Here is a 23,737-nt window from a genome sequence, read left to right as displayed (position 1 = left end):
GCATTTTTAGGTTCGTCATAAAGCGAACTGTATCCACACAATACATACGTTCAATTTACTAACATAAAAAGCATTATATGATATTTAAGTAATTTGTGCCTATTAATAATCTATTACTAACTAAAAGTGTTGCTGATAAAGTTTACAAAAATGTTTTAAGTTGTTTACACGATTACTTTGTAAACAAATTAAAACATTAAGTTTATTTTTTATAAAGGCCATTAATAAGAATTCGAACTATCGACATTAGCGTTATTGCATGTACATGCTATATGTAAATCTAGTTTACATAGAAAGGAAACTCAAGACAGGGATTACGATACTTTGACGAATTGCCGACGATTGCATGTTATGAAAGCATTATTGACCCACAGCCTAGAGGTAATGATGGTTCATCTTTATTCTAAACAACAATTAGTCAAATGTTTGTACCGATCCCAGTTGCATTTATTTATTGGATACGTTAAAATAGAGACGACTCTATTTTACTTCCATTCAAGACACGGCAGATTTATGACTTTATTACAATTAAGTAGAGGTGGTCGTTATTACAATACCAGAGAGTGTAATGCATTATTTTTAAGCAAATTTTGTAGCAGTAGAGCGCCTTGTGAAAGAGTTCGTCAAAGGTAGTACTGCCACCTTACCTATTTCTGCCGCCAAGCAGTAAGTTCAGCATTACTGTGTTCCGGTTTTGTAGAGTAAGGGTGCTGGTGAAATTACAAGCACATGGGACTTTGTCAACTTATGTCTCAGGGTGACGAGCGCAGTGGCAGTACCCCTCAGATATTTGCGATTTAAAGTTCTGAGTGGCACTGCAACTGTTATGGATAGACGTGTAGCTTACTATCAGGCGCACGACTTGTTCGTCTCGTCGCTTGATATTACAAAAAAAAAAACATTAAAATAAAGATGACTCTATTTTAACTACCATTCAAGGCACAGAAAATTTACGTTTTATTACAATTAAATAGAGGTGGTCATTATTACAATAACAGAGATTGTAATACATTATTTTTACGCATATAACTCAATAGCGAACCACTACTTGTTGTTGTTATCCTTTGATATATCGTGGCGTGTGAAGTAGCAAGTATGCAATAATAGCATTGGGTGTTATAGAGAAATAGCGCTTCTCATTATGCTTACGATTTGCAAATCTTATTTAATTATTTATTTAAACACTTTATTGTACACACGCCAGCACATCAAGCTATACATTGACGTATCTGGTTCCGTTGCACTGGAGGCGATTTTCGAACAAAAATGTGTAGTCTGATGTGCCGTTGTCCGTACAATAAAGTAAATTACAAACTTTAGAAAAACAATTTAAAATATTAGGTACGAAGGCGAGCTCATCCCATAAAGGGATTTCTTCCAACTAACCGTTATATTATATTATAATCTTACGATCATAATCATCTATTATCTAACTTTATAATTATTAATCACAAATTTAAATTTAAAATTGTGTAACGTCGATTTTTAGTTTAGCCGGTTGTTAGCGCCATTATGAGGGAACGAAAGTTGCAGGCTGTCCGTAGCAACATGTTGGTCCGTAGGTTCGCACGATGTTCTAAAGCTGTGAAAAGTACTTTTCAAAGCTTACTGCACATTCTTTTATACATGCAACCTATGGGTCAAGTATACGTAGCGGATTTATAGTGACCTACGTGTCCGGAATAATAACGCCTTCAGGTTTCTGATGGGGCTGCCGTGGCGTCGTAGTGCGTCAGGAATGTTCGCGGAGGCGCGCACGGATGACTTTTACGCTATAATGAGGAAATGGTGTGCCTCCGCGCTCATCCGTCTCCTCGCCAGCACCAACCGAATCTTGACCACGCCGCTAGATGCAGCTTCACTTATTCCAGCGATAACACGATGTTTACCGCCACTGTACTTATAAAATACTAACATTCTATTATAAGTTGTAATACTAACAAGCTATGGATTGTGTCCGAAATTAAATATTTTATTAATATTATACACGATTTATTGTTTTTTAATCGTTACTTTATTAACAGATTACAAATAAATATTCACTCACTATATTTGCATACTACGTAGTATGCAAAATTCCATGACAACAGGGCTCCAAGTATGCTAACTTTCTTAAAACCATTGATCACTGCAATTCCATTGAGACTCCACTAAGCAGTATAATTGATTGATATGGAAATCACAAAGTTGGTTTACTACTAATTTTACTATACTACGCCATTGTTATAACTGAACATCTACGATTATAACACTTGACCAGTGATGCAACGTACTAGTATTCAAATTACACACGGTAGAAACAATACATATACAGATTAAAAATCGCATGTGGAACATATACTAGTGCATACTGACAACTACATAGTATAAACAAATAAGTCCGTTTACGATTTCGTTAATTAAGGGAGTCGCCACCCTCATCACGGAATCCCATTAAGCCAGACAGAAATTTATGTTCTTGTAACAAGAGAGAAAAAGCATCGCATCGGTTCGTGCGACACACGTCGGCAACGAATTTGTTTCCCGCGAATTTCCGATTGCGTCCGTACTCAACTGATGGCGATTGATCGGCGGCGTCGACACTCGAACGGCCATGTCCACGCGTCGAAGTATTGCCGCGTAATCAAACGAACAACTCCGAATTTGGAAATACAACATTTATCATATCCCGATCCGAGATGATGGCTGAACGGCTGCGTTGACGGTGAATCGTTTTAATGCGACAAGTGAGGTGAAAAATGATCGCCTCCAGGCGATTCCGCGTTGACAAGTATGGTGGCTCCTTATCTGTTAACGAAATAATAAGACGTGCTGTACCCATCTCAACGCTTGGAGTACCTATGCTAGATCTTTACTCCACTTAGGTAGGTTAGGATAAAACAAATCTTATAAGTCATTAAGTTTCTTTTAAGTTTACCTCAAGCCAAAGCTAGTGTAGTGATGGGCTTACGAAAATATTTGGTAATTTGAAAATGAATATTTGCATTATAAATAAATCTATTGTTTCAGGTCGATCCGGTGACCACATGCCGCCGTCATCATGGTGATAGTTACCAGGGTAAGCATAATCTTATAATTATATTCATCGATAATATTTCTTATCAATTTATTATGTTGTATTAGGTTTCATAACAAATCCCTTCCTTTTTTTTAACTATAAGGGGTGGAAAAAAACTTTAAAAAGAAATTTACCTTTAAAAGATTTTCTCAAAAAAATCTTTGTTTATTCATTGATCTACACTATTGCCTCCTCAAAGTATTCCCCTCAGATATAATACAACTGTGTCCGTGCTTTCTTCAATCCTCGCAGCATCTCTAGAACGCAATTTTCGGTATGGTGTTTAGTTACTTCGACAATTTTATCTTTATATTATCTAAAATTGTTTAGCATGAGCCAAATGATTTTCCAAGCATATCAACAACCTTCGTGACAGTGATTCGGCGATTGCCTATAACCATTTCTTTCACCTTTTTGATGTCTCATCGGTTGTCAAAGTCTCGAGACATTCTGGGTACTCGAATTCTTTCGTGCCCTAACATTTGTGCCACTTTTGTTTTGTTTATTGAACATTCACCAAAAGCAACATTTAACGTTTTCCATTAGATACAGTACTCGATTTCAATCGTACGTATTGCAGAATTTTAGGCTAATTCTTTATTTTTTGTATTACGAGTCAAAGATCGGCGATCACAGTTCATCACATGTAACTATATCGACTGCTAGCAACAAAGTAAGCTTGCCCGCCTTTGCTAACATACGTTAAAGACATGTACACCAATCGACAGAGTAAACGATTGTGACGATTGTTGTTATACAGCCCAAACAAAAGGTAATTTTGTGATCAGGATTTTTGATGTTGTTTATTTCGATTTGGACATTATAATAATAGAAACATCAAGAAAAGCGATGTAACATATTTTTAATACCAACTGACATATGAACCCAACTTAAAAATTGCCAATTCATTATAACCCATACGGAAGTGGGCTCCCTAAGTGGTGTAGTATGTCGAAAACTTTCAAAAGCGTAAGCAAAGACAACCTGTTTCACACTCTCGCCCAGGCAACATTATGTCTGCATAATTTGATCATTATATGACTATTCTGCTACCAAGTTCAAGGCTCATTAAGATATAAAAAAAAAATAATTAACGGAATGTAAGAGATACAGAGATAAGAACTAAATAGGGGCGGAGATGAGGTGTTATTCAAGCAATCTTTAAAATTTCGTTATTTTCGTATCTCCGTGTCTCGAACATCCGTGAAATTATGGTACTTTTTTCGTTGTCTCGGACTTGTTTCTTCCCTGAGCAAAAGAGCATATAAAAGTCTAGGGGTTGGTCTCTTCACATAAACTGAAATGCTAAATAATGCGCTTTGAATCAAATTTGTGTGGAAACATGTAGTCTTTCCATACATCTTTATCTCTAACAAGTAACGTTCAATTTCGTAATATGACTTTAATTAAAAATACTTTTAATGTAAGTTTCAAACTGAGAAAATTATAATCTTAATATACCTATGTTCCGAAATCTTATTGTAAAAACGTATTCAGTTCGCCATAAAATAATCTTAGTTAAACGAAATCGTAGTGTCATGAGTTTGGACTTAGTTCTAAGGTTCATATTGTGAATATATTCTTTCTTAATGAAATTATGTATATTTTTACGGGCATACAAAATATTTGAGTAAATGTACTTGTGATACCACATTGATGTGATACCAGTCTCTATAAATTTTTCTGAAAAGAAAATATTGCAAAAGAACTATTTTTTTGTCCGAAACAATGATATGTACCTAGTCCCTTCATACGCAATCCTAATGGCAAGCGGTCCTCAACAACGAAAAACCCCAAATCAACAAATCGCAGAGAATTTTACAATGTAAAAAGAGTAGGTAATTAGCGCTATAGCTCAGAGCTGAAAGTGTGTTCCGCAATGGATTTTCCAGTAAATTCCAATTAATGCGTTTGGCAATAGCACATTCCAGACTAGCGTCCACAGCGAGAGGCCGTTCACCTCTTCCATACATACATACAAACGAACCTATACACATGTAACCTACTTTAGACGTTAATATGAATTAAATCTTCAAATCCCTTAGGCGACTATATTTGTGTTCAAGAATACATGTATACGCATAACTTAGATTCTGTAGTTTGAATTGACTCTATCATGATATTAAAAAATAAACACAGACAAGAAATTGTCATTAAGTCTTATTTTATCAGTGAAGAGTTCCTAGAGTCGTGCACACTAACATGTTTACATCGGCGAACTTGCACCGACTTTGTTCCTATATAGAAGTAAATTTTGCTTTTCTCTTATTTCTTTATTATCGTCTCATCTAATTCACGACTCCTTGAAGACGCTGTACAGTATATGTAGAAATATACACATGAAACTAAAACCACGAAAACTTGATATCTAGTTAAACATTAATATTGCGGGCAAACTATCCAAAATGAGAAGGAGAGTGCGCCGTCGCACAATAGATCGTAAAACGATTAAAGACTGCGTAGGAGAGTCCAATTCACTTCTTAATGGTCAACATTTCCTTTTATGTAGACCAACACTTGAAATAGTAGAACGTATGTATTACTTTTGTATTACCTTAGACTATGTCACGTTAGGAGTCAGTATTATAAATGCGACTGCGATCAGTTGCGACTATGTTTACATCGATTTTAAATGTTTTTAACAACTTGGACTCTATGTCCCAAAATATCGTAATAAAATAGAGACAGAGAGACAAAGAGAAAGAGAGAGAAAGAGAGAGTAAGTGCAATGGCAATACTTGCACAGACTTGGAATAAGCTTTAATGAGCTTGGAATAAGGAATAAAACATTTTTACAAATACTCCAATTAAAACTTAAATATCTCCCAGACACATAATTCGAGCCACCTCGCATTTTTGTCGTAAAGGACTAGAACACAAAAATAGTGTTATCATCAAAGAAAACGTTTTCCCCCGGTTTTGCAAATCCAAATTCCCAATAAGGACTTCTGGAAACGACGTTTAGTATACTAGTTTCAAAATTGCATAATACTTTTTGATCAATAAAACATTGTTTAAGCTTAGGGCACTTAATATTGAAAATGCGTGGCGGTTCGAATTATGCGCCCGGAAGTGTATATCAAATCCGGTTATCATTTGCTACATTTAATTAAATTTTTACCCCACATAACAACACTAAACTTGTAGATAAATACTTTACATTGTGAAATAAAACGAGAAATGTCAATAATCAAAGGCCATTGGGATTTAATTATATCGAGAAAATGTAAACGAAATATGTTTAATTCAAAATGGCCATAACTACCTATAAATAGTTTAGAAACGCATAACATAAATTCATATCTCTAGACGTAATTGATGACAAAATTTATTCCAAAAGCGGGAAATGTAACGAACTAAAATCGTAGATACGTACAATGAGAAATTAAAAAAAAATATTTAGAAAACTTATACCTATACATACCTACTTAGTTGTTCCTAATGACATCTGATTAATAATATCATAATCTATACAACAACTTATCATACAATAATTATTTTTGAATACTTTCTCTTTGTAATAAATTAAGTTGCATAAACTTTGGGTGAAAGTGTATTAAATGATAAGCTACATCTATGTATACACCGGATCGTCATTTGATGGTTGAAGTTGAATTTATAGTTTCTATTTCGAAGACGTGATACTCTGCTTAGTGCAAATTTTTCGGAAAGACTTGAGTTTAATTAAAATATTCGCAAAATTAATTTAGGGTAGGGTGCTAATTTTAAATCATCCCGGATGGTAACCTATCACAAACTCGATATTTTTTCCGAAATAACGTTTGTTCGAATTGTCATTACACCGAAAACCGAATTATAACGAAACCGTTGTTCTTTCTGGTTATGTTGGATATTTATCGCAAAGACACGATTAGGTCCGGTTAGGTTGAGTTAAGTTAGGTTGAAACGAAAAAAACATTTTCCTCTCAAAATTACTTTCGAGGTTATAAAAATTTGAGCAAACGTTATTTCTGGAAAATGTCATTTTGATCTACTGATAAGTAACCATCTCGGTGGTGTCGATGGAGTATCAGTGGCGAGTATCAGTAGTAGCTAGCCATCGAGTTATTATACAACTGACATTGCATTTTTTTGCTATACTGCTCTTCTATGGCGAATCGATGGCACACCGATGACGTAATCATAGGTACACAAAAATACATTTAATTTTAAGACTAAATTGATGCCTAATCGAGATAAAACCTAAGATATCTATAGTAAGAAATGAGACTATTTTTCCGGATTTAAATCGCGTACATTTGTTTTTCAAACAAACCAACGATTCGGGCCCTTCGTAGGTCCCATGGCCATAGTTGACTGAGGTGGTAAAGTCATCAACCAGTTATGTCTAATATTAATGCGAACCACTTTATTTTTCACTATAGTTACAAAAGTTATTAATTAATGTCCCTTCCTTATTGAATCCCGTCACTTGATATCATAATAACTGCCACTCAGAGTTGAAATTGCAAGATCATAATCATGCAAGAAGATAGATCTGAGGAACACGGTTACTTCGCCTGTCAATCACCCTGACACATAAGTTGACAAATCTCATGCGCCCGTAATTTCACCAGCACCCTTACCCTCGCGTAGCAGTAATGCTCATATTACTGCTTGAAGGTAATGTAAAGTGGCAGTACTTCCCTGGACGAACTCTTTCACTAGGAGATTTACTGCTAATGAACCAATAAATAGTACCTATAATATAGAACGTTCAATTGTCGAAAACGTTGTTTAATTGTTTTATTAACGACTAAAATAACAATCTTTAAAGAATTCCCTTGTTACGCGTACATAACCAAGTAAAATTACCAGCACTGAGAGAGGAAAAAATGATTCTTGCTACAAAACCAGGTAATGTAGCAAGAATGTTTGTTTCTCTTACAAAATCAATATGGCGGACCGGTAATAACTCATTAGTTACGTGTTCTTTCTTTCAATGATTCATTTACTGATGGCAGTATTTAATGATTTATGTAAGTAACTAATAAAGTAATATAGCGAAGTTACGTATTTAATGAATCATTTTACCCAATTGACCTCACATCGGTCAGTTTTTGTGATAAAGTTATCGATTGTTTATTTCATAGTTCTCAGCTGACAGTTGAAGTCAGTTTGTCGTAATTTTACATTGAGTTTAGTGCAAAAAATGTGTTAATATTGATTCTGAATGTACAGAAGAAAAAATATATTCATGTTTGTGTTATGGATTTGGAAAACTCTTTATATTTTGAGGTATGTAATTTGTTTCTAGTAAATCGTACTTAGTGTTGTCTCGATTTGCCTTGAGTTATGATTTGACCTTAATTTTTAAAAATATGTCTACACAAACAGGGTCTATTTTTGACTGACTTCAAAAAAGGGAGTTCTCAATTCGACTGTAATTATTTGTTTATGTTACAGTGAAATCGATAAATAAACGCAACGCATTTGTTTAACAATAATAACTATTTTATTAACCGATTTCAAACATAGGAGGAGGTTCTCAAATCGACGTATTTTTTCTTTTTTGTATGTGTGTTACGCGATAATTCTAATATAAAATATATACCTACAATTCTAATACATAATATCTAATGTAACTTTAATATCGATAAAATTTGTGAACCGATTTTCATGACTCTTTTTTTGGTAAGAGGATCATTCCCTGATTTGCCACCCTTAGAGATGGAATATTTTCTTCTTGGAATGGGACCGCTACTGAGGTACCCCTTTTCCAATAAAAAAGAATCATCGCAATCGGTTCACAAATGTCGGAGTAATCGCGTAACTTTCTTACTTACTTCGCTGGCTCAGCGACCCGAAGTGGATTTTACCCTCCGACACCAAAGTACGCCATTTCTGTCGGTCTTGTGCCAATTCCGACCATTCAGACACATTTAGTTCCTTTACGTCTTTGGCGACTTCATCCTTCCAACGATGTCTTGAACGTCCCACTGGGCGGTGACCCGTAGGTTGCCCGTATTTATGGCTCTTTTGGCAGTTCGATCCTCTCCCATTCTTTTCACATGTCCTAGCCAGCGAAGTCGAGCAAATTTTATTTTCCCGATTATGTTCGGCTTAGACACTAGTTCTTCTATCTCTCTATTGAATCTGGCCCTCCAGTATCCAAATTCTTCTTTAATTGGTCCCAGAATTCTTCGAAATATCTTCCGTTCTGCCACTAATAAATTTGTGTTCTTCCTTCAGCGTTAGCGACCATGTTTCACACATACATTAAGATTGGCCTAATTACTGTTTTGTAGACACGAACCTTTGTAGTTCTGCTTAGTAACTTGGACACCAACACTTTGTGGAGGGCTGTGCATCGTAGGCTGTGCTGTACATCGTAGCGCGTTTACTATGCGAAAGCCGATTTCATCCTACCTTTTATTTGTGTCGGTAATAGTGCATCCCAGGTATTTAAATTTGTCGACGCCCTTATAAGTCGTACCGTTCACTTGGAGACCTTTTCTTATCGCATTGAGATCTTTATTCCGCTTCATATGCAAGTATTCTTCTCTCGACTGATTCTGAGAACAACCAGTTTGCCTACTCTCTCCAATTCCTCATAGCAAGTTTTCCCACATCTGACTCGCGTTGCCCAAGTAGTGCCAGATCGTCAGCATACCCTATTACCTTGTGCTGTCCGTTTAACTCTACTCCACCATCCATCAATAGTACTTTTCGGGTGATGTGTTCGAGAACCAAGTTAAACAGCATTGCTTCAGACCAGTAACCACTTCAAACTCCTGTGTAAGCCCTCCTCCCACCTTAACTTTCATTTTGCTAACCCCAGTGGCGACCCTAATCATTGTCACGAGTTTCTCGGGTATATGAAAAGATGTCAGTACCCGGTAAAGCGCTTCTCTATCTACACTGTCATAGGCCTTTCTATAGTCGACAAACGAGCAATGGACGCTTTGCGCGCACTCCCACTTCTTTTCCATCTCTCTGTTTCTGTTTGAGAAAGAACATCGACGATCATTCTCGCCGTCAGCTTACAATCTCTAAGCAACATAAGCTGTACTTAAATAGCAACAAATATTATTATTATCTGGGCGACGAAACTAAAGCCATCACTTGTCCCACTTTGGACGCTGTTATTGGTTATCTAAGATGTTATTTTTGCATTATATCTGTTTACGCAACCGTAGCAAATTCATTCCTACATTTATATTTCCGTATGAGTTTACACGCTATTTAGGAGGACAGTGTTGGTAGAGCCTTCAATATAAAAGAAATTGGATAACTCTGTTAAAAATTTACAAATCAAGCTCAGTGGCATTAAGTAGACACGATGTAGAAATTCATATTTAAATTAAACAATCTCAAGTTGAATTATACAGCATGAAATTAACTTGGGTTGAAAAACTCGTAAATATTTTGTACAAAAAGACCTAACTTTATGCTGATTTTTAAAAGACCATGTAACACGATTTTTGTTTCTGAGTTATCAATATCATTTTGTAATTGGTTCTAACTCAAAACATGAAAACATCTTTATTTCCCTACAAAAGATTTGTTTTATGGTCGTTTACGTACCATTAAGGAAACGTACAAATCGGGTTTCTTTTTATTTAAAGACAAAAAGTGAACATTACATTACAAATCAATATATTATTATGTAGTTCCTTTTATAATCTCTTGACGAGAGTGTGCCTAACTTATAACGAAAATCTGGAGTTCTCATTGATGTTTTTGACAACAACATCTACAGATTTTGTAACAGTATTCAGAATTACTTCGCCGCGTCTTCTCATTAGTCATCTTTAATATTTTCATTTTCACTAGTTTTTAAGCTTTTGTATATTATTTAATTTTTATCTCATTTCATCATCAGTTGACGAAACTGTATGCTTACTTTTTATAATATTATGCTTACGAGCTAAGTAATCATGCAGTATGTACATATGTTAGGGTTTGCAGTTTAGATTAAAACCATAAATTGCAATATTGATTGGAGTACCATTGAATAAACTGTTTTGTGCGTCAAATGAATAAATAAATAGTATATTTCAACGTAAATTCTACAAATTGATGACGGAGTATCTAGAAATGTGTAGATTTGCGAGATTATGTATACACCACTGTGTTGCTATGTAAATAGGCAGCTATGTAAATAGCACTGTGACAGCCAAAAATCACAGTTTCAGGGATATCGCTATTCCTTTCTATACACGAGAGTCATGACAAAAGAAATTAGATTTTCAAAAATTGTAAAATTTATTCTTTATTACAGGTATCGATTTTTTCAAAGTATTCATTAGTATTCATTTATTAGTATTCATTCATTAGTATTCATTCATTAGTAGTATGATTTTCTACGGCTTGAAGTGTAATCTAACAGCTCAGCGGAGTTTCGCTTCAAACTGCTTTTGACGATGAAGCACCATACAAGACGATTATTTATAGCTGGTTTGCAGAATTGAAACGCGGTCGTGTGAATCTCAGTGACGAATTTCGTGATGGTCGCCCGTCCACTGCTGTGAACAACAAAAACATCGATGCTGTGCGCCGCATGATCAAAACAGACAGGCATGTGACATACCATGAGATTCGGGCATCTTTCGGCATAGGCATGAGTCAAATACAATCAATACTACATAAACATTTGGGTGTGAAATAGCTGTGCTCTCGTTGGATCCCACACAATTTGACTGAGGCTCAAAAAACGGATCGCGACACTTGGTGCAATGCCATGTTTACCAGATTCAACGAAGAGGCGTCAAATTTGATGTGGGACATGATAACAGGTGACGAAACATAGATTTATAACGAAGGTGGACAACGTTGACCTTATGAGCCATCCCGCGTGCAGTCCCAACCTGGCACCTTGTGACTATTATTTATTTCCAAATTTTAAGAATCAGTTACGCGGTCAACGATTTTCATCACCTTAAGAGGCTGTCGAAGAGTTTGAAAAATGTTTCAGAGATTGTCACGGAGGAGTTATTGTTTTCAAAATTGGTTAATTCATATGAAAAAGTGCATTAACGCTAACGGAGAGTATTTTGCGAAACAATAAATTAAATTCTGACCATTTATAGTATTTTTTCTTATTCATTCCGGAAATTTATAGTGCGCCTCACGTATACCAGAAACAGAACCTTTTTGAAACCCTGTTACATAGTGCTATTGAACATTTTCTATAGCATTGGAAGAAAACTCTGCCTTCTATGTACGTATTTTTAAAAATGGCTAAATTTATTAGAAAAAACGGTGAACTATTTACTAGTACTGTACCCACTTTTTTAAGACCGTCTAGATATAAGAATATATTAAGCTTTCCGCAAAGCATGATCTGAAGAAAAATAAGAATGCCATGTTATGAAAAGTTATGTCTCATATTATTTAAAGTGAAATCAAATTATGAAACGTCTAACGGGTCTGTCGCATGGCCGGAGGCTCTCTTTTTAATTGAATAATTTACAAATTAGCGTGCCCACCACATCGTATAATTAAGTAACAACGTAACTCACTTAGAAACAATATCCAATACATTCACTGGTAATAAAAAGGGAACTAATAAAATTTGATCGACTGCAAATCTGATATTGATATTGATACACATGTGTTGCGTAAAATTTAAGATGTACTAAATAAATAACAGCTACAATTGAGATTATAGTATAATTTCAAAACAAAGTAAAATGAGCTTTATTTAAATAACATGAAGTTGTATACTTTTTATGTTACGAAAAAACGTGCAAGAGAGTGCTAAACGTCCATAATTGCGTTAAAAATCAACACAGCTGCCGATCGCACCTACACATTAAAGCTTTCTAGCAAATTAGAGATAATAATCTCTATTCAAACAAGGACGCGACCACTTTCTATAAAATTCGGCCATTGTCTCTTGTTCCGGATACGTGAGGCCAACTGTCCACTTCGGGATTCATTTTACGCGATACTTGAACCGGTCTGTCCAATGCCTGCATATTGATGCACACATAGCTGTATTTTATTGGACATGCTATAAAACACTCTCTCTTGCCGTTTTGACCAAGCAACGTCAACTTACGCACCTCGTAAGGTGCATGAACAAAAATCTCAAAGTTCAATGGTGTTTTTCTATTATATGTACCTACTTCTTCTTTCTTCCTAGTAACTGCCTCAGTGGCCGAACGGTTACTATTTGTCACGCAGAGGTCCCAGGTTCGATTGCAGGACCAGAAGAAATATTTGTATGGCCTACATTTATTTCTCTCTATGTGTGTGTCTATGGCACCCGCGACACAGAGTTTCCCTAGTGCGTGGCTATGTTGAGTGTGTGCGTTGTTATTATTATTATTAAATTAATCCTTATAAAGTTTGATTACGATGGCACGGGTTTACGCCGCAGTGTACCCAAACGCCTGGTATAATGAGATTGGGAGAGACGTCAAGTTTTTACTATATTTTTATAGAGCTCCTTGTAAAAGTGTTCGTCTAGGGAAGTACTACCACATTTCCTTTTTCTACCGCCAAGCAATAATGTGAATATTACTGCGTTCCGGCTTTGAAGGGTTAAGGGTGCTGGTGAAATTACAGGCACATTGGACTTGTTAACTTACGTGTCTCAGGGTGATGGGCGTAGTGGCGGCATCACACCTTTCCGATTTCAATTTCTGAGTGGCACTGCAACTGCTATGGACAGGCGTGTCACGACAGACCACATATTTCTTCCGTGCGTGTCACTTACCACTACGCACATCTTGTTCGTCCCGTCACTAGGTACCATAAAAAAAAGCATTTATGCCTTCTGTGCCTCTACCATGAGATTACAGTGGCAGTTCTCGCTAGCGACCGCGTAAAATATTTGTATACAGAATGTTGTTTCTTCTTGTGACTGCTCAGGGTGCTGTATAATTTTCTATACAACAGTGAAGTAATTTACGCGGACGCTTAGCTACAACTGTCACAGTAAAGTCGTGGTAGAGGGACTGATCCTGCAGGTTTTCTTACTATATGCTCCTTCGTTAAAACAAGTGATAATTATTTATGTAATCCTCTTCTCTAATCGCTCTTCACTAATTTCGAGTAGGGTTACAGAAATACAAATAATTTATAGGTGAAACACTGTTTTACATGAAGGGTAAACAATAGTTAGCCTATATATGCTCCCACTGCCGCACACAGGCCTTCCCTCACAATGGTAGGGCTTGAACTGTAGTTCCCGCGTAGGCCCAATTCGGATTGGGAACTTCACACATACGATTGAATTGCTTTGTAGATGGGTGCAGGTTTTCTCAGAATGTTTTCATAATCAATTGAAACTTGTATTTTGTTTTTTGGACGCAATAGATCGACAACGTAATAGTAAATATTTTATTTACATTTATTTATTTATGTATATTTAAGTGGCTGTTTGTTTCGTATTATGTTAAAGCCTTATTTGTCTTGGAATAGGAGTATAACCAATACAAATATTATATGTCATGTAGAGCATGTATAGAAATATATTTACCTAGTGTACCAATGTACTCATTTATCATAGTACCTTTCAGACACACAGAAGAATTTAGTCGAAGTACTAACTCGACCTGTAGCTCAGTTGGCAGAGCGATACTACGGTACAGCGTGGTCGCAGGTTCAAGTACTGTCGGGTCGAAGGAATTTTTATTTGTGTTCGGTCTTTGTATTAATAATTACAACAAACTAGTAGAGTTATTTCACAAAAAAAAATTAAATGTCACGGTGATAAAACATTGTGAAATTCAATAACCTCCTGAGGCTCTGTACATCAAAATGTACATAATACGTAAAATGATTCAGACCCAGAAAATATTATCACGTAAATGCCCAGTGTATATTATACGTATATATTATACATATACAATCAAAATATCGCATTAAAATTTGACACCATATTATATTCCTTAAGGTACATACATAAGTAGGTATTTCAAACAAAACTGAGGGCATACTTGTTTGGGCCTGTAGCATGTAATTTTATTTAGTACATTTTAATGTATAGACGGCAGTACATTAAACTACACATTGATGGATCTCGTTCCGTTGCAGTGGAGGCGATAGTGGAACAAAAGTGTATAGTAAAACGCCCAATATACTGTGTACATACTGTGTATTTTTCCCATTGGATTTTACTGGGACTTAGGAGGATAAAAACGAAACAAATGATCTTGTTTTTTGTTCTGATTGTTTGTTTATATTTTGTTTTGTTTTTTATGTTATCTGTGAAACAGACGTAGCCAAAATAAAATAAAACTTGTTTTAACCTAATTGTGTTGTAAATTCCAGGGCGACTACATATGGATCGAGCCGGTGTCAGGTCGCGAGTTCGACGTGGCCATCGGCGCACGAGTGCTCGCAGCCGAGGGCCGCCGGATCAGGGTCCGGGACGACGATGGCCAGGAGCAATGGCTGCCGCCAGAAAGACGAATCAAAGCCATGCACGCCACCTCAGTGCACGGCGTCGAAGACATGATATCGCTGGGAGATTTACATGAAGCTGGAATATTGAGAAATTTGCTGATTCGGTACAATGAGAATCTAATTTATGTGAGTATTTCATGCCTTTGGTCTTTTTGTCATTGGTTTGGTCAAAACATCGCGATGAAATCTGCATGTCGAAGAGGATTCACAAACCTCGGAAAACGTGTGACACGCACTGGGCCAGTGTGGCGGACTATGGCCTAAAGTCTCTCCGGAGAGGAGACCCGTGCTCAGACGTGAGACGTAAAAATGGTATTTTTAATTTCTAAACTTTACACATGGACAATTGCCAAACAAACCATTCATAAAGTACACACTCACAATACCGTTGCGAACAATCATATTACTCATCAATGAACCTGGTGGCTATTGAATGACGATTTTTTATAAACGTGGTAAAAACATTATGAATAGAATAACTGAATATAACAACAAGTTAAGAAATTGCTATGCTAACTGCGACCATGCAAATCTAAGGCTTAAAAAATAAGAATGTATTTTAAATTTCATATTTTTACATTTGCAGACATACACGGGCTCAATTTTAGTAGCCGTAAACCCGTATCAAATACTCCCAATTTATACAGCAGACCAAATAAAATTATACAAGGAAAGAAAAATCGGTGAACTGCCGCCACATATCTTCGCAATCGGCGACAATGCATATGCGCATATGCGCCGCTATAGCCAGGATCAGTGCATCGTGATCAGTGGAGAATCGGGAGCCGGGAAGACGGAGTCAACAAAGTTGATTTTGCAGTATCTTGCTGCTATCAGTGGGAAACATTCCTGGATAGAACAACAGGTATTCAATATCTATTAACTTAGAATGAGAAGAATGTAACCTAGCCTAACGAGAAAAACCTAAATAATGAAAAACCTAAGACGAATTATAATTAAACGATTAATCATGTTCATTTCACAGATTACCGACGATATTTCTTGAATTTCAGAAAATAAATATAATTTTATCTTATATTATTTCAGATCTTGGAAGCGAATCCAATTCTAGAAGCGTTTGGTAATGCTAAAACAGTAAGAAACGACAATTCATCACGTTTCGGCAAATATATCGACATCCACTTCAATAACAACGGAGTCATTGAGGGTGCGAAGATAGAACAATATCTTCTGGAAAAGTCGAGAATAGTTTTTCAAGGAGCTGAAGAGCGGAACTACCATATTTTCTATTGCCTCCTCGCTGGACTGTCAAAAGATGAAAAGAAGAAGCTGGAATTGGGAGAACCGTCGGAGTATAGATATTTATCTGGTGTACGTTGATTGGCCTAAAATTAGTGAAAAACTTAATTATGTATTATGTAAAACGCGTACTTACACATTTTTTTTTACTTACATAAGTTCTAAATCATTGTATCTTATTGTTGTAGGGTGGCAGTTTCACTTGCGAAGGTAGAGATGATGTAGCAGAATTTGCCGACATAAGATCTGCAATGAAAGTGCTGCTTTTTACAGAATCGGAAATATGGGAGATACTAAAATTACTAGCTGCAGTTCTGCATTGTGGTAACATCAAATATGAAGCCACTGTAGTCGACAATTTAGATGCCACGGAAATTACAGAGCAGGCAAACGTGAGGCGGGTGGCAAATCTGTTGGGTCTACCGGTGCAGTCTCTAATTGATGCTTTAACTAGAAAAACGCTATTTGCTCATGGGGAAACCGTGGTTTCCACTCTCAGTAGAGACCAGTCAGTAGACATTCGAGACGCCTTCGTCAAAGGTATTTATGGACGATTGTTTGTAACAATAGTGAGGAAAATAAATACTGCCATTTATAAACCTAAATCCACAATGCGAACTGCCATTGGCGTATTAGACATATTTGGATTTGAAAACTTCGATCACAATAGTTTTGAACAGTTTTGCATCAACTTTGCAAACGAAAATCTACAACAATTTTTCGTAAGGCACATATTCAAATTGGAGCAGGAGGAATACAATCATGAAGGTATTAATTGGCAACACATAGAGTTTGTTGATAATCAAGACGCTTTAGATTTAATTGCATTGAAACAATTAAACATCATGGCTTTGATCGATGAAGAGTCGAAGTTCCCAAAAGGTACGGACCAGACCATGTTGGCGAAGCTACATAAAACTCATGGGCTTCACAGAAACTACCTCAAACCCAAGTCAGACATCAATACCAGTTTCGGTTTGAACCATTTCGCAGGAGTTGTATTTTACGACACACGAGGATTTTTAGAGAAGAATCGAGACACATTTAGCGCAGATTTGTTGCAGTTAATTCATATTTCGACAAACAAGTTTTTGCAGCATATTTTCCAGGACGACATTGTGATGGGATCGGAGACACGGAAACGAACACCAACTTTGTCAACGCAGTTCAAAAAATCTTTGGATCTATTGATGCGAACATTAGGAACATGTCAACCTTTTTTCATCAGATGTATCAAACCAAATGAATTCAAAAAGCCCATGATGTTTGATCGTGGTTTGTGTTGTCGGCAACTGAGATACTCTGGAATGATGGAAACTATTCGAATTCGAAGGGCGGGTTATCCTATTCGCCATGGGTTTAAAGATTTCGTAGAAAGATATAGATTTTTAATCCCTGGAGTACCGCCTGCGCATAAGACTGATTGCACAAAAGCGACTGCAAAAATCTGTGCAACTGTTCTTGGAAAGTCTGATTACCAACTAGGTCACACCAAAGTGTTCTTGAAAGATGCTCACGATCTTTTCCTTGAGCAGGAACGAGACCGAGTGTTGACGAGGAAGATTCTGATTCTTCAGAGGTCTATTAGAGGATGGGTATACCGACGACGGTTCCTCAGAATGAGAGCGGCCGCCGTCTTGATTCAGCGTCATTGGCGAGGCAAGCTGCAGAGGATCCGGTATAATAAGATGAAAGTTGGCTATGCAAGACTGCAGGCGTTAATCCGAGCGAGAGTCTTGGCTCACCGTTTTAGACATTTGCGAGGTCATATTGTTTCTTTACAAGTAAGTGTAGCAAAACCATAAAATTCAGCGTACAGCGTATATTCTATAAAAAAAACAATTTTAAGATAGTTAAATTCACATGAAAATACTCTTTTGTGATTCACATTAAAACTCTACACAGGCAGCGGCACGGGGTTACTTGGTACGTCGTCAATACGGGCACAAGATGTGGGCGATCGTCAAGATTCAAAATCACGTGCGTCGATTGATCGCGATGCGCCGCTACCGCCGCATGCGACAAGACGCACTGGCGCATACTGAGGCGCTGCGCCTGCGCAGACAGGAAGAGCAACGGCTGCAGCACCAGGGGAACACGCGGGCCAAAGAGATCGCTGAACAGAACTATCGTGTAAGTGGCTCATGTATTAGTAAATTAATGGCTCTTTAGAATTATTCTTTTCAGTTTAGTAATTAGACATGCGTATGTTTGATAGCACATGGATGGTATTGTTATTGCGAAAAAGGAAGCCGTGAAAAATGTTTAGGCGTGAAAAGACTTAATAATTAAAAAAGTAATCTTTAGGTTAATTTTCTCTATCTAATTTCGGTGGCAATTTTAATTATATAAATGTTATAGAATATTTTCATGAAGTATTACTTACTTAATATGTGAGTGTAGTACTCTGAAACATTATGTAATATTTCAAGATGATACACGAATACCTTTAGCTGGAGAAAATTAGCTTAAAAATTACTCTTATTATTTTTCTGATTTACTAGTTCGTTCACTAACAAAGTGCAACACGCACTGTTTATGACACCAATCCCCGCGGAAATCAAATAACGACGAGCTTCTTAATACAGAAATCCGAAGTCATTGTCAAAATAATGCAAAGGTGATACATCTATAAATGCAATATATACAATATATGTATACAAATTTCTATTGTACTAATAGCTATTACGGGTGATTGACCATCGTACTATCGTAATACAACTTGGAAGAGGTATTATTGTTATTGTGATCACCACTATTTTGGCTTTTATCCGGGTACTAAACTAACCTCCTAATTGGCTGATAATTACATCAATCTATAGAATTAATTTGTGATAACTTTAGAGTGTATAAATGAGAACTAAAGAATCCCTAGTTCAACTAATATGGCGGATAATTGAAGTAAAAAAATAAAAACGAAATAAAATTAAAATCCAATAACTTCGTAACGAATAAACTATGTCGTTGGTGATTATTTTAAAATGTGTCTTGTATATGGTATTAACGAACGACTAAGTCGGTTAGTTACAATTTTTAAACATTATAAATGTTTATTCAGACGAAAAGCACATACCTACTTAATTTTTTTTAATGTTTCCTCTAAGACTGTACATATTTTTGCCCCACCGGTGTTCTACACTCGCATTTAGTTCAAACTATATAAATCTGGGAGAAAAAGGGGTCATAAAATTGGGTTTTATTAGTTTTATAATCTGTTTTCTTTTTATAAAATTGGGTTTAAAATGAAATGTGAATTACTGTAGATGTATTTTGAGACCCATTCACGATGTTTCAGTTTATGAAGTCCACTAATGATTTTGGAAATGCATAGGATTTGATTTTAATGCCAGGGCCGATTTTTAAGTTAGACGGTTAGGGGACAACAGTGAACTGCGAAAGGCTGAGATGAGTTTTATTAATAACCCAAACAGCCTTGTAATATGGATTCTGCCAATTATTACAAAATCGATGTTAGCGTTAAAACAAAACGATATTAGTGACCTAATATTTTTAATAAAAATAGGATCAAGCTCAATTGACTGTCCGGAATTGATATCACAAATATCACTGAAAGTTCCCTCTGTAGCTTAGCCTTAGCGAAAGAAAAGAAAGGCTCAGTTCACATAATTTATGTAAATGTAGAAATGACAACAATAAAATAATAAAATGATACATTAAAGTACAATTAATATTTTTAACTGCCTCTGTGACCGATCGGTTACCACGCAGAGGTCCCGGGTTCGATTCCCGTGTCGGGAGAGATTGTTTCTCTCGTGAGTTTGGGTGCAATTTGTGGTTGTCTATGTATATGTCCATGGCACCCGCGATACAGGGTTTCCCTAGTCAGGGGCTATGAGTGTGTGCGCGTTATAATTAATATAAAACATTCTCTACTAAACAATCCAGACAACATTGCCGCAAAAGGGGCTGTACATTTACGTATATTTATATTATTTAACATGGATTAAACAGTAAATCACGGGATGTTTGAGTTTTACACGAGAGTGATTTATGAGTATGTCCTCTCGTTTTGAGAATTGATGAAAGTGACGACGGAACGTACCTAGCAACGTAAGAATAGTAACGCGACAGGGAATTCGAGACAGATTCAAAATTTTAAAAATAAGTGGCCACCAGTAATGAGGGCAATAAAAAGGAAAGATGACGACGAAGGAGGTCAGCATCGTCATACCTCTAAGTATTTAAACAACAATTCACTTTTGGTTTTACCCTCAGCTCGTACTAATTACAGGTAAAACGAGTTTATGTGGCGTGCAATCAATAATTTTAACACTCTATGTAATACTTTTGGTCTGAATCTTTTCAGTACAAGTGCGATTCCGGCAAGGAGAGCACTGAGTGGACACTTCTTTGACTCATAGTATATAACTGCAGTTATCTGTTTACGTAATAGGTTAGTTAAATTGCGCACCAAGGAACCTTGGTATTACATTTCTATTTGCGGCGATCTGTAATTGACTTTGAGTTGTTATTATTTAATTTAGTTTTAAGCTCTTGGTCTTTCTATTAGATAAAGTAAATAGATAGATAAATAATCGACAAAACATCGAAGTAAACAAGACTGTACGTTATAATTTATCTAAGCAATCTGTACAATTTTTTAAATAATTTTTGTGTAAAGATAAAGGACACAAATAAAGGAACACCTTTACTCAACAGAGAAAGATAAAGACCAAAACAACATCAAACAAGCATTAGCAACGTCAAATTGCGACTTTTATAATATGAATTATAAGAACGAATGAACTTTGTATTTTATTAAAAACAGATTACACGGAATATGTAAAACAAAGATAATATCACCTCATACAATTAAATGTATAGGCACGTATTAATGTATACAAACTTTACAGGATGTAGCAAAAAGTGTAAACAGTTTTTAACTGATCGTCGTAGTAATCGAAAGCGAAAAGAAATCTTTAAAGTCACGAAAATTTGTATTCCGAAACAAACTTTTATTTGGCAATTTTGTTTGTGGATGCTAACATTTTGTCGAATCGTTTGTTGCACCACATTATTGTTATTATCATTCACAAATTTACTTATTTTAACGAGAATATAACAACGACTTCGACGTGAAGTTCGTTTTAGAATGGAAAATTTGAAAAGTTCGTATATTTACGTAAAAAAGTTTTGCTCATGTTTACCCGATTTCATAGTCGAAATGAAAAGATGGATTATAATTTTCATAAAGGACGAGCGTTTTATTAGTATTACACAATATGTACTATCAACAATGTTGACACCTTACCGCATTAAGGGTTCTTTTTTGTGCAACTCGCACTTTGCTTGTACATGACTAGATTACATTTTTATTATATAAATAGGGTCAAAAAAATAATGGGCGTGGTTAGCTACGATCTCCTTTTGGAAACAAAATACTCGAAGATTGGCAAATCCTTTTACTTAATCGTAATTCTACTAAATCGGCTACATTCTCGATTCGGAAAAATGCTAATTAAACTTATAGATATAGATGAAAAACAGAATTAGGTATATTCTCAAAAATCTAGAGGTTTGAAATTTTCACTCATTCTCGTAAATGTCGTCATGATACAAATTTAATAATATCGAGTTCTCAGGTTTTCGCGGTTGTTACACATAACACTATTTAACATAACACTATTTTTCCTTTCGATTTAGAACCAGTCAGCTGTGACCATGGGATCTGTAAATGGTCCGAAACGTTTGTTTGTTTGTAAAACAAATATAAGCGATTGAAATCCGAAAAATGGCTTGATTACCTACCTATATTATGTAGTTTAATGTTACGCTTTAATTTTACTAATTTGACGGCTCTGAGCTCCATTAAATCATGTATCTTTTTTATATTTATGTATAACAAAAGGGTAAAGTACGCTTAATGAAGATGTAATATAAAAATTTAATGATACATAGATGGAAGGAACACAAGGAAAATTTCTTCGATCAGGCTTCATTTGAACCAGCACCTGTTTGCCAGACCGAGGCTAACCGCTCTCCAACCGAGATAAGGAACGAATCAGCAGACCTCAGAATTACTTTACGTGCTTTTTACCGATCTCTGTTTTGTATTTAAACAGTTTTTTGCCGTAGCGCCATAAGTTCTTCACTCAGGCTCTGGTAGCTATAATGGTCCCGGTTTGACTAACAGGTGCTCTTTCGAATCCAGTTGGATCCAAGGAATTTTTGTTTGCGTTTGTTCAATCTTTATATCATTAATAACACCAAACTAATGGATTATTTTCAAAAATATGAAAAAAAATATTGTAATAATCGAGGCTTCATCGCTCAATCGCAATATCAACTGATGGTAGTGAAATGGTGAATGTTGGTACACCCGATTCGTAGCCATATCAAATTAATTAAATGATTAGGTAGTTTTACTTACGTCAATGATTAATTGTAAAATTAATTTTTAAGGAGTTGCTTTATTATCAATCAAGAGCATAAGTATTGAAACATTGATTGATTTCTTTTTATCTATCTGATTTATATGGTTGCCGTTTAGAGTGTAGGAAGATTTTGGTAAAATAAAGGCAAAGATCGCGATCAAGGCGAAGTAAAAAAAGATAATGCAATACGGTAAACCTGTTTGCATTAATGTAATTGCTTTTAAGTTATTATATTCACGTAAATCGAAAAACCTTGAGTGTAATAGACAAAAAAATGCCAGCAAAAAATCAATATGGCAGACGTTGCCGAACTACGATTATAATTCAAAACGCTATCTTATCGATACATATTCGCCATAAAAAAGTAACAGCATCACGTTGTGAATGTTTCGTAAATTTACTTATTGATTGTTTGGAAAATATCTTGTATGCGATTGCTCTGGAAACGTATGGAAATTTTCCTTTAGAGTGCAAAGATAACACTAAAAGATGAAGAAGAATGCCGCTCGATTATCTCGAGATTGTAGAAAACGACAATCACTTCAAATTGATGATATCTTATTTTAATAATTGTTAGTTAACAACAAATCGTTGAGCTGTGTTCGTTGAAATTTCTAGATTCATATTTTCTTTTTGTTTGTGTAGTTTAATTTTTTAAATTACC

The 23,737-nt window shown here is 35.8% G+C and overlaps 1 protein-coding gene across 3 annotated transcripts in view; it reads left to right on the top strand.

Moving 5' to 3' along the window:
* LOC113237402 (myosin-VIIa) overlaps window positions 1–23,737 on the top strand; it is a 60,000-nt gene that overhangs the window by 24,502 nt on the left and 11,761 nt on the right. For 2 of the 3 annotated variants that reach the window (XM_026473855.1, XM_026473847.1), the window contains exons 2-7: window positions 3,010–3,058; window positions 15,284–15,544; window positions 16,005–16,283; window positions 16,466–16,750; window positions 16,867–18,462; window positions 18,584–18,811. In XM_026473855.1, coding sequence (XP_026329640.1) covers window positions 3,041–3,058; window positions 15,284–15,544; window positions 16,005–16,283; window positions 16,466–16,750; window positions 16,867–18,462; window positions 18,584–18,811 — 2,667 coding nt within the window. In that variant the 5' untranslated portion in view covers window positions 3,010–3,040. The remainder of the gene's footprint in view (window positions 1–3,009; window positions 3,059–15,283; window positions 15,545–16,004; window positions 16,284–16,465; window positions 16,751–16,866; window positions 18,463–18,583; window positions 18,812–23,737) is intronic. The other variant, XM_026473864.1, reaches the window with a different exon arrangement.

The sequence above is a fragment of the Hyposmocoma kahamanoa genome, unplaced genomic scaffold (assembly GCF_003589595.1).
Source record: "Hyposmocoma kahamanoa isolate Upper Pololo Valley unplaced genomic scaffold, ASM358959v1 102, whole genome shotgun sequence".
In the NCBI taxonomy this organism is placed as follows: Eukaryota; Metazoa; Arthropoda; class Insecta; order Lepidoptera; family Cosmopterigidae; genus Hyposmocoma; species Hyposmocoma kahamanoa.
This window is presented reverse-complemented; position numbering and strand designations above follow the sequence as displayed.